The 12,936-nt window shown below is 37.4% G+C and overlaps 1 protein-coding gene across 2 annotated transcripts in view; it reads left to right on the plus strand.

The window, feature by feature from the left end:
- Positions 1 to 2,268: 2,268 nt before the first annotated feature.
- LOC128207725 (serine/threonine-protein kinase D1-like) overlaps positions 2,269 to 12,936 on the plus strand; it is a 48,681-nt gene continuing 38,013 nt past the window's right edge. For both annotated transcript variants that reach the window (XM_052910834.1, XM_052910835.1), the window contains exon 1: positions 2,269 to 2,658. In XM_052910834.1, coding sequence (XP_052766794.1) covers positions 2,521 to 2,658 — 138 coding nt within the window. In that variant the 5' untranslated portion in view covers positions 2,269 to 2,520. The remainder of the gene's footprint in view (positions 2,659 to 12,936) is intronic.

Raw genomic sequence — 12,936 nt, forward strand, 5'->3', positions numbered from 1 at the left:
ACCCATCAACGAATGCAAACACTGATAAAAGGCGACGTGCAAACCCATGGAATGATGCCACGTGTTAAACCTATCAACGTATGCCAGCACTGATAAAGGGCGACGTGCAAATTCCTTGGAATGATGCCACGTGTTAAACCCATCAACGTATGCCAACACTGGGGAAAGGCGACGTGTGAATCCCATGGAAGTATGCCACGTGCTAAACCCATCAAAATATGCCAGCACTGATGGAAGGCGACGTGCAGACGGACTGGACGTGTGCCAGCGGTGATGAAATGCGAGTGCAAAGCCCATGAGAATATACCAGCAGAAGTTTTCCAGCACTGGCGAAAAGCGACATGCAGATTACATGAAAGTGTTCCAACACTTGTGAAAGGCAATCTGCAGATCCCATGGAAGTATGCCAGCACTAATGAAAGGTGACGATCAGACCTAATGGAAGTTTTCCATCACTGGTGAAAGACGACTGCATATCCCATGAAAGTAATCCAACACTGGTGAAAGGCAACATGCAGATCTCAAAAAAGAATTATGCCACGTGCAGACCCCATGAAAGTATGCCAGCACTGATGTATGCGATGTGCAGATACAAAGGAAGTATGCCACGTGCAGACTCCATGGAAGGTGGCAAAGAATGATGAGAGATGACTTGCATACCCTATAGAAGAATGTCAGCCAAAGAACAGGGATGGTGTTTGAACGTCTTTGACATATCCACCATACCATTTCAACTTATTTATTCAAGTACTAGTATATAAATTTGAATTTTGGCCGAATTGTTTTGGAAGATAACACTGCATAGTCGTTGAAAAGCTTAAAATGTTCTTTAGTCTTTACACATTTTTCAGTTAAACTTAATTCATGTATAATTTCTAACGTATACTTAAGCTGAGTTCATGCATGCGCATACCGTTAAAACTGCTTTTGGCGACGTCAAAACAAATTTAATCACAGGGTTCCCCCTGGGTTCTAAAAAGTTGTCGCCACTTTTTCGCGGGGGGTTAAGGGGGCCGCGATACGCCCCCTTACGGGTCCAGGGCAGCGCCCTTGTGGGGGCCAAGGGGGCGAAGCCCCATGAAGCTCATGGGGTTTAAGCATTTTAAGAGCCTTAAATTGCATTTAATTAGCACATTGTCGTGCAAATCATAACATTTTGTTGTACATGAAGCACAAGATATTAATAGCAAATTGTTATTCTGTTGACAAAATTCATTGTATATGGACTAGTATATAAATAAAAAAATATTGCAAAAAATGTGACATAAACATCAATATGTTGATTTCAGTCTAATGCCTGCATACAATAAAAGAATACATTTGTGAAATTATGAGATAAATTTAAAATAAATGGAAACTCAAAGAAATATACATTGTCAAACTAGGGCCATAACTTTCCTAATAGAAATTTGTCTACCTACTCTTTACTCCAGCCAACATATTAGAAGCCTTATCAAATGGGGTTTAATCCTATTTATTTGATTTCTGTTAATCTTTTTGACACTTTTTGAACTCTTAGAATGCTGCATTTATAGCAAATTGCGACAAAACCGAAAGCAAGTCTATTTTTAGCGCGTAAACGTCATTAGTTATATGATTATCATATTACTAAAAAGCATGTAACATTGTATATCAGCTAACCCAACTCCACTAAGAAGCTACTTGGGCAGCTTACAATACTGCATGAACACTTCCCTGTAAACATAAGGCACTCAGATACCCATGTTTTGCTGATAATTAAATCATGTCTGTTAATTTTAATAACGTATCTTTTGAAAAAAATTAGGCCCAAATATCAACAGCCTGGGAGGAAACTACAGACAAAAATATCAAACTATTGTAACGGTCCGCTGTAGGCGGCGGATGTTCGTTCATAGTGTAACGGTCCGCTGTAGGCGGCGGATATGCGTTCATAATAACATTCCATTATAAACGGAAGTACGTTCATAGTACGTATGTTAACTTGGTTGGTAATATGCAAATTAGCAAAGCCTGGGCTCTGTGTGGATAGTAATATAGTGTATATAAAGACCAGCTGACCCTTCAGGGTCGAGCATGCTTTTCTCTGAAGGGATCCGTGTTGGCATTGTTAGGCTGCAACAACAGACAAATTTAAGTTAAGGCATGAAGACTTCAAAAGTTGCATACGTAACTCATGAAAATCACAAATATGTGCGGCCGCAAGATGGGAACAATTTTCGACCATTTTGCGTCAATTTTGTTCAGCTTGAGAGGGGGAGTAGTTGTTTATGACCTATAAGTCGGTGAGACAGTAGTTTATTTCTCGAGTTATTGGCCTAATTTTGCGGCGACGTCAGAGGAATTTGTAAAAGGCAGACAAGACATCTGTATTTACAATTTGTCTGGATGGAGTAAATCATTTAATTGGTTCAATGAAATGGAGTATATTGGATAAAATACTTAATATTCTGGATGTATTTTTCATATTTTGCGAACCCGGAAATGATTTGCTAATCGGACTAAATTGTTCGGTAGAATTTGACATCTTCACCTGCCAAGATGTCGGATCCAGATTTGATAAGGAGAAATTTTTTCTTTCAAATGCAAATTGGCCTAACAAGGGAACAAGTGAACGTTGAGGGAGAGTTAACACTTGCAAGTTTAAAGGAAATAGCATGCGCATTTGTGGACAGAAAGGTAAACTGTCTGTTTGATTTTCATAAAACTGCAAAAATATGTAATGTTTACAATGTACTAAACAAACTAGCACACACCCAAAAGCTATTGTTATCCTATGTGTCATCCAAATTATTTTGGAGACACCAAAACACTGAGTACTCTATCTCTTAATAAATGATGAAATGTGTTAATTATCATATCTGTACAGATTTCCAGATAAGATGTCCAATTGTAATTGAGCATTATTCCATACTTTTTAAATAAATAGAGTATATCACATTATATCAATAAGTATGTTAAGTTTCAAATACCTCATCATTTATATATTAATTCATTATCAACGACGAACAATTATACAATACTTCTTTTTGTCCTCTATTCTTAAACATTTTCCTGGGACAGCTTGCATAAAAATATATGATCTTCCGTCTGCATCTGTTGTAGTCTAAAATAATAGACGTGTTATACGGGATTCCTAATCCCTAACGTCTAAACGGGAATGTGCAAAAAACGGGGGTGTTTTAAAAATATTGAAATTGTTTTAAGTGAAGTATTTTATGGTTGAAATTGACCATAAAGAGTTAAATTCATATTTTACCATGTAAGTGAAATGTTATTTTGCACTAATTTAGCATTTAATGCATTAAAACAAGTTGTTTACCTTTCCAATAAAACGAAAGTTGACTAACACAGATAACAATTATGCGAAGGGGAACAACTCGATACAATCGTAATAACTCGGCCTCCTCCGACAAAGCTTCGAGATAGACCTCGTTATACAATCGTAACAACTCGGCCATGTCCGAAATGTTCTGAGCGATTTAAAACTGTGCCCTGAAGCCTTGCAGGTGCCTTTCATGTATATATCGTTATGTTTTGACAGAATGAAATGAAGAAAAGCCGTCAAACTCATAATTATAAGTTGGATATTTTTTTGTGTGCGTACGGAACTAATATAAAATAACATTATCTGGTAATATTTCTTGTTTTTATGATATTTTATAGACGCTATATGCTTTAACCCGGAATCCTGATCGGAACAACTACCCACTTTTGATACTAAACAATTTGTACGTGAAGGATTTGCCATATCAAAAATCCAAAAAAAATCCATCAACGTATAATTATTTGGACTACATCTGTTGATGATCGTATTGCAACATTTTTTCTCGGCAATCAACTGAAAGTTTTATAGTCGAACCCCGAGGTCTCTGTGTATTTCCGGTTTGCTTCCAGAAAATGATCAGCCAATCACAGAAAACATTATATTCATTTATGTAATAGAAAACACAATTATTATAAAAATCGCTGAGACCTTTACTACAACTGAGGTAACCAAAAAAGACTTAATGAGTTTTAAAAATCAAATCTTAATTCTTTTGCATCCATTTTAATTTATTTGCGTATTCTGCTTTTTCTTATGCATTCTTTCCAATATTTTAAGATAATTGCATTTTCTATTATGTAAATTATATATTATCACAAATACCCACCTTATCTGTCAATCTGTCTATAGAATTTTTCATTATCTGAGGTTATCATATATTTTAATCTGTACTGGTATACTTAATATCATAAATTTGTGAACTTGTTCTTGGTAAGGAACACAACCTGCCGAATCAAACCATCATTAGTCAAGCGTGACTGAGTAGATGCACTATGAAATTCAATCTATTAATTTTGATGAAAGCACATTTTGTGAGGCTTGTGCCCATCAGAACAGAATAATGAACTTGCTTTAAAAGCTTACAAAAATTATCTTTGTTTGACCTAACCTGTTTGAGTATTCAATAGCATGGGCCATATCAAAACTTGCTGCATTTTTATATATTTATCAACTGAAATAAAAACTTGAGAAATAAATGCTTGTAAGATGACTTTCTTTCAACTAGATACATTTCCTGCATACTAAATATGCCAGTAGAGGTTTTTAAATATAACATCTTCGTTTCAACACTTAATGAAAAGAATAATTTAATGTCCTTATGAAGTTTCAGTGAATGTATGGTTTTATTTAAATAATCCAATATCTCTTGAAGCCTCAGATGTGGAATGAGTTCTTATTAAGTTTCGGTTTAACCGTCATAAACAGTCAAGTAACTGACCAGCTACTATTTGTTACTTAAATTCAGTTATTTTTCCAAATTTGAAGCGGGCGCAATTCCATTTGTACTGTCCATTTTGGCAGCCAGTTCTTATTGAGATGACTTGGCTTATTATTTTGTAATTAAAATGTTTTTTGGTTGTTATATATTAAGATGTGCTCTTTTGGAAGAGATTTGCCGATTTCTTTATAAACAAACCACTGTCTTTTATGTAAGAAAAGTGCACATTTAGGCGTATTCTACTTATGGCTAGTGCAGTGGCTTTAAATAGACCTTTAAATGTATTAAGTTTATAATCTTAACATTGTGTTTTTCTTTAAGAAATTAAATTTGACAAATACAATAATTAGTCACATTCATGAATTACCTATTAGCAGATTTGGTCTGTACTTTGTAACAAAATATTTTGTAATTAAAATGTTTTTTGGTTGTCCTGTCCATTATTGCACATTTTGCATGGTTAAATTACATTTGCCAAGTATTTCTGAACTGACCAAGTTTCTGGAGATCCTTTTGAAGTAAATGGATAAATGACACATTCAGCTACAAACAAAGGGATAGTTGATTCTCTTTTGGCAGCATTTTCATGAATTAACATGAGAAGTATTGTCAGAGGGAAAGTGAAAGTTACTAGGGTACATATACATTTTATATGTATGTGAGAAGGGTTTTCACCTGCTTATTTGACAGTCCTTGACTCACAATCTTGCTTAGGGATTTTGCACCATGATAGGAGAAAGGAAAACAGGAGTGACTCATATTTTTTCTGAAGTTTGCCTTTGGTTGCTCCAACTTCAGATTGAAGTAAGAACACTGCAGAAGGGGCTTATGCTTGAAGTGTGAAGTAAGAACACTGCAGAAGGGGGTTATGCTTGAAGTGTGTGTGGTAGAATCTGTACTAAGGGCCATTTTCTGACATGAAATACCGGTATGTTAGACATTGCAGTCAGCGTGTGGCAGTAACATGTATTAGGGACTGTTGCCAGACATGAGATGTGTGGTTGTGTGTGGTTTTAAACTTTTAGTAACAACAAATTTACAATTGAAATATAATTATGTCTGAAAGACAATGAATTATTTATGTCTTAAATTATATATAATTTATATATTAAGATGTGCTCTTTTGGAAGAGATTTGCAGATTTCTTTATAAACAAACCACTGAAACCAGTTTCCTAAACATGCTTTCATGTCTTTTATGTAAGAAAAGTGCACATTTAGGCGTATTCTACTTATGGCTAGTGCAGTGGCTTTAAATAGACCTTTAAATGTATTAAGTTCATAATCTTAACATTGTGTTTTTCTTTAAGAAATTAAATTTGACAAATACAATAATTAGTCACATTCATGAATTACCTATTAGCAGATTTGATCTGTACTTTGTAACAAAATATTTGAACCATGACAAGTAAAGCATTGTTCTTAGTCAGAAATTCGATGAGATTACCAAATAACATTGCTGCCTTTTACCATTATCACCAGTTTTAAACTAGCCAGTTTGAAAGAAAGCCTTTCTGGGAAGTAAATTTTATTGTTCTTGTTAAAAGCATAGATGATGTTTTCATATTCACCTGCTGTGGTCTGTTGGTGTTCTTCATTAGTTGCATGATGTGGATTATGTTAGAAATTATTTCTATATTTTTTTGGTGGGGTTTACAATATCCAGAAATGCATTTACTACACTTGCCTGTTATTTTGAAATAAGCTTAGGTATAGATTAATGCTCGCCTCTTAACATGCATTGTAGCATCATGCAACCTCACTCTGTACGACATTTGTGTAATTTTGCTGCAATTTGATACACGTCACATTTGCTGATGCTTGTATATTTTGCCTATTCTGTTACCCACAGTTATTTAAGGCTGCCAGCCCGGCCCGTAATGATTGTCACAGAGTTATTGATTGCCCGTCGCTTTATTTGCCTTGAATTGCCTTGAAATTAATTTTCCAACTCCACTGGGTGGCTAATAGTAAAAATGTAGATGATTAGTTTTGTCATTGATGAAGCATCCTTTTCACAATGTTGACACTGACTCTGTTAACATTCATTTTTCTTGCATTCCGGTATCTGCAGTGAAATTAACCTAATTACTGTGGATATGGTACTGTATGTGCTGATTTGGTGAAAATGCACTTTTATGGTAAAAAACAGTGGCATATCTCAAGTATATTACTAGTAACATTAGTCAGTTTGGTGCCTATTGATATTTCTTTGAACGTGTGACCTGTATGACTTTGATATTTGCTTGCTGTTATTCAAAGGGCCTCATTATATAGGTTGTATATGTAGTCATTATGTCAATGGCTGCCAGTATAAAAGTAACATTATATCTGGTGTCTAGTTGAAACTGAGTCACATAAACTTAGCTAGTTTTCCAAATGCACCGAGAAATCCGAAAGTGTGAGGTCATTATTTATTCATAATTCAGTGGCAAGATCTAACGGAGCCTACCGATGTCTCTGGGCGGGCTGGGGATGCAGACTGCTGCATGCCTTCACAGCATTTGTCGCATGAATAATTAGCCTACATTATACACAAAATATTCTGAAAATTACACTAATGTGCATAAAAATGTGTTAATAAAAATAACCTAAAAACTGATTTATTGACAAGGCATTGTTATCTTTCTTCAATCAAAAAGCCACTGACTGAGGCACTGACAGGACTGGTATTTAAAAATGAGAGCACTTTCACTCATTGCTCTAACCTAATGGACAATTAAACACCTAAATACATCATGAGGAGTGGCCTAGAAAGCATTTATTTATTTACAATCTACTCTGTATAGAGTTTGTTGTAAGCCTAGTGTGTCAGGTGCCTGGGCATCCCTTCAAATGTCAGTCAGATCATCACCTATCACTGGTGACATTACCAGTTATTGTTAAACCTTATCTGCATACATTTATAGGAACAGAGAACAGATATGGAACATTTCCATTCAAATATAAAAGTAACATGTAGAACTAAAGCTTAGGCTTACAATAGGTACATGAACACAGGGTCTTGTGGAGCCATATTTAGTGACCCCGTAATGTGAGAGCAAAGATGAATTCTAACTAAATCTCAGGTGTCTCCAATAACCTTGTTTAGTATGGATTTTCCGTTTCCATGACAATTACAAATGTTGTTTTATTTGTACTCTCAATAATCTGAATAATGTGAACGGGAAATTGTATTTTAATGGCTGCAAAATCTGATACGTTTCAAGAATTGTCTTTGCCATTTTCTAAAGTTTATGGTTATGTTTATTTTACTCAATTTAAATAATGTATGCAATTTAAGATCTGATGCTACTGTCAATAATATAAAAATGACATTACTGAATAAAGGCCAGGTTAAACAAGACGTATAACTTGACATCATTTTAAAACAGATCATTTTCCCTTCTAAAAAATGCACCTTTTATGTGATGTTATATAAACTTTTTCATCAACTAAAACAGCTACCGGTACATAATGTTTTGCTTTCTAACTCGCAACATAGGTTGATGAAAGAATTTTTTTTTGACAAGCCTGCTTGCGAGAACGAGACAATAGTTGTGACATTGGTAGTTCCATGTATGTGTGTGCGTCTGTCTGGACTGAATTTGACGGGGTGTAGCTTGACCATGCATTAAAAGATTTTCAAAAAATTTGCCATGATTGGGTGGCATTTCGCGCACAAGACCCAGGTCTGTACCTCAAAGTTCAAGGTTAGAGGTCAAAGGTTGAAATGATCCTTGTCCGGACTGTGTCTTGACTATGCATTACAGGACTTTTAAAAAACTTGCCATGAAGGTTCACCATGATGAGGTCTGTACCTTAAAGATTTAGGTCATACTTAAAGGGGCTGTCTCACGTATGATAAAATAGAGGGAAAAAAAGAAAATTGTCGAAAACTGACATAAACTTGGCATCGATGTGTACAATGCATTAAAACTTACCAACTGTAGTACCACATAGTTTACAATTTATTTCAGTTTAGCAGTTATTTCATATTTTTCCATTAAAAAGATAACTGGGTATGTCTACCAGGTAGAATTCATTCCTTATGCGTGATTGGCTAGTCGGTGTTATCACGTAGTGTTTTAGCTAATGCGGAATGGAAGGGCGGCCCGCCCTGCCCTTTTTTGACCCCGCCCCGCTGCCCCTTATTTCCCGCCCTATCGTATTTTTCCCCGCCCTCTTACGCTCATCTGGCCATTCAGATCGTTCTTTACCACAAAGTTGCTCCCTCAAAACATTTTATTGGTCAGTGTCGCCGTCTCCTAATCCGTCACAGATCAGCACGTGATAAGGCATACGACCATCATCACCGCGGGTCGGATTAACGGTAATTCACGCTTATCAGGGTGCTAATTGCTGTTCATTATGACACATTATTCGTGGGCCCCGTTGTCTGTGACATGAAAGTTGTACCCCTTAATGTCCATCTTTGATGCGGATGTTGTTACGAACTAATTAATTGACGCACATGTCATATTTTGGTGTCGTAGACCTTTTTTATCAGGTGAAAAAAAGAAAGAAATAATCTTAATCATATCATAGTTTCACTTCATTCATGTTCGTCTGTATGTGAAAATGCCGTCTAAAAAACGAAAATTCTTTGATCTTGAAAAGGAACGTGCTAAGATAAAAAGGACTAATCATACTTTAGCCAAATATGTGCTTAAAGTCGACAGGTAGAATTTTTCGTTATATTCTTAAGTAAAGTGTGTTTTTGTTTCGTTTGTTTATTTACGTTAATATTACTTGAATGTGTATATACGGTTTTGTATACGAGGAATACACAATTCCATTATTAACATACGACAAATTGTTACGTAAAAATAAATAACGAATGTCAGGTATATCCAAAAAGACTTGATACGCGAAACATTTTATTATTAGGTCAAATACACATGCAAAGTTATTTAAAAATCGCTTACTCCACAAAGTTACAGACCGAACACGAGGAATCCGGGCGAACTTGTACGCACAAATATTTTTCTTGTCTTTTGGCAAAGCACGTCCATCAAAAGTGCGCGCCAATGTTAACATAAATCTAGAAATCCATTTAATAATTAACCAAAGGTTAATACATGTACCAACCGGTTCCAATTACAACCATTTACATTTAGGTTTTATTTAATGATGAGTAAGATATCGCATTAAGGACGTGTTTGTTACGCCGTTCAATTTAACTTCCGGGCCGAACGTGTCCCATCTTCCGAGAATTCCGAGTATTTTCAACGTGCCAAGAATACTTTGAATGTAATTGTAACATTTGTTTTCACATAAGTTGGAGCATAAAAATGAAGCTGTTCGTGATACTGTCGTCGTAGCTTATTATGTTCAAAGTGTTACAAGTTGAGATTTTCATACCCGATATATAGTATCGCAAAGAGACAATTGTCAATATGAGGTTATCAATAGCAGGACACCGAGGTTATTTATCACGAAAAGTTCATTGTATTTTCAAACAACAATAAATTCAAAAGAAAATGTATTTGTCATAAAAATAGTTAGGCGCAACACCTTGCATGGCTCCGAACCATTACATTAGCTAAACATTGCAGTCTTCGCCAATCTTCGTAAATTTAAATATAAAAATAAATTACCTACGAAAAAATCAATTGCGTTTCGATTCATTGTTGAAAAAGAAAACTTGTTCGCGACGTTATATAAGTTTAAGAGCGAGTTTCATTTTGGCGGGAAATTTGCAACATGAAGTCCACGTGCTCTTTTATGTCGTTTCATGTATATGCCAATGACGGTATACCGTGTTGGATGCACACAAGGATGGATACGTATACTTGTTTTCCCTTTTGTTTCTCATATGATAATGGTTAAAACTTAAATAGCAGTCATAATTCAGGGAGTGAAAACTTTTATTTCGATATAAAGGAGACATTTGTTTGTACATTTTGTACACTTCGTCATATAGAGCTACGTAAGTTTTAATTAAAACTGTAGAAAACAATTCTTTAAACCTTTTAATCTGAACACAGTCTTTTCTATATTTCTTTTTATATCTAATTCATATTAAGAACGATATCATGAAAATGTTTATTTGCTAAATCAAACAGAAATAAACAATTATTTCATTTTCAGTGTATACACGAAATCAGCACCTTCCGATGCCAGTGACCCACAAGGATGGTCGACAACAGACTCGCTTTCCAGGCCCCCTCCTGATACAGACTCGCGTGGCACTCCTTCGTTCCCTGCAGACTCCCGTCATGGGACCCGGCCGACCGTAGAATCGCGCGACACTCATCTGCCGGCTGCAGACTCGCAACACATTCCATCGACCGCCGCAGGCACGTGTCATACGCCCTGGCCCGCCGTAGACTCGCGCTACACTACTTCGCCCGCCGGAGACACGCACCTCATGTCCCTGCCGCCTTCAGACTCGCACCTTACTCCTTCGACCGCCGCAGGCACGTGTCATCCGCCCCGGCCCACCTTAGACTCGTGCTTCACCACTTCGCCCGCCGAAGACACGCATGAAACGCCCCTGCCGGCTGTAGCCCCGCACCACACGCACTTGTCGACCACAGACCCGCACCAGAAACCCCCTCCGGCCGTAGACTCTCACCACACGCACCTGTCGGCCGCAGATCTGTGCCACACGCCCATGTCGACCAATGACTCTCATCAAACTCAGTTAATCAACCCACAATTGCCGACCAAACAGACAGCAAATGCAACTTCGAGCAAAAAGGCCAAACACAAAATTGGATTTGATCCAAAGTGGACAGATGGTAGACCATGGCTATACTGCGCAACGGAAGAGACAGATACTGGCGTTCTTGATGTAATGTTTTGCAGACTATGCCAAAAACACAAAGTGAAAGGGAGAAATGGCAATGGAACTTGGAACACCAATGGGTGCACAACACTTCGGCTCGACAAGATTGTTAGTCATCAGAACTCGGAGATGCATAGGTCTGCATTACGAGTTGAAACGGAGGTCCAGCTAAACATTAGTGACGCCTTCCAGCAGAAGAAGATGCCAATGGGCGAAAATGAGTTCAAAGCACTGACATGTGCAACAAAGATCTTGCATTTTCTTATAAGCCACAACCTTCCCTACACCACTTTGTTTAAAGACTTTGTCAATTTTGCTACAAATGAACTACAATGCCCAGACCTGCAACACCTAAAACAAGGAAAAAACGCGACATACACAAGTCCCACAATAGCAGATGAATTCATGGACTCCATGGCTACCGACATCGAGGAGACAGTGAAGCAACGAGTAAAAGACAGTCCCGGATATGCCATAATGAGTGATGAGACAACCGATGTATCAAATAATAAACATCTTGCCTTCTGTGTAAAGTACATCAACACTGAAAATGGAGACGCCTGTATAGATTACTTAAAAGATGTGAAAATTACCGACGGAAAGGCTGAAACCATCTTTAAAGAGACTGAGAAAGTGGTAGAAGAGCTTGGACTAAGCAATTTTGTCGGATATGCCTCAGACGGATGCCAGACCATGATCGGCAAGAAGACAGGGGTTGCAACAAGGTTGAAAGCAGTTAAACCCGGCCTCGTAACTGTCCATTGCCATAACCATCGATTGGCACTGGCCGCCAAGGACAGCTTTGAATCGATCCCGCTCATGAGAGATACAGACGATCTCCTGAACCATGTCTTCAAGTATTACCACTACTCTGCAAATAAAACTGCCTCCCTACAGAAGATACAGACTATGTTAGAGGAGAAAGGGAAAACCATAAAACAGGCAGGCCATACTCGCTGGCTTTCCCACAAAGCAGCCGTCACCTCTCTACGAGACTGCTACAAGGCTGTTCTCATCGACCTCGAAAATGCGGAGGCATCCGGTGCCGATAAAGTCAGAATGGGGAGTGGTCCAAGTGCAAGTGGGCTGCTTAAGAAGCTTAAAAATCCGGCCACTGCAAAGATTGTTCACTTTCTGTGTGATGCTTTAAGACCACTTGCAGCACTGACACTGGTCTTTGAAAGGAATGACATTAACCTTTCTGTTATTAAACCAAGGAAAGACTCCACTATATCTGGGCTTAAAAATTTGAAAGAGACATATGGAAGCAGTGAGCGAAAATGTGATAAGCTCTTGGCAGACCTTGGATTAGAGGCAACAGAGCAGCAGCTGAAGTCTGTTCATAATGCAAGAACCATGTTTCTGGACAAACTGGTCGACAACATCAATGTTCGACTGGCCTCATCAGATGTCATTGATC

Source organism: Mya arenaria, chromosome 11, assembly GCF_026914265.1.
Source record: "Mya arenaria isolate MELC-2E11 chromosome 11, ASM2691426v1".
NCBI classification, from domain to species: Eukaryota; Metazoa; Mollusca; class Bivalvia; order Myida; family Myidae; genus Mya; species Mya arenaria.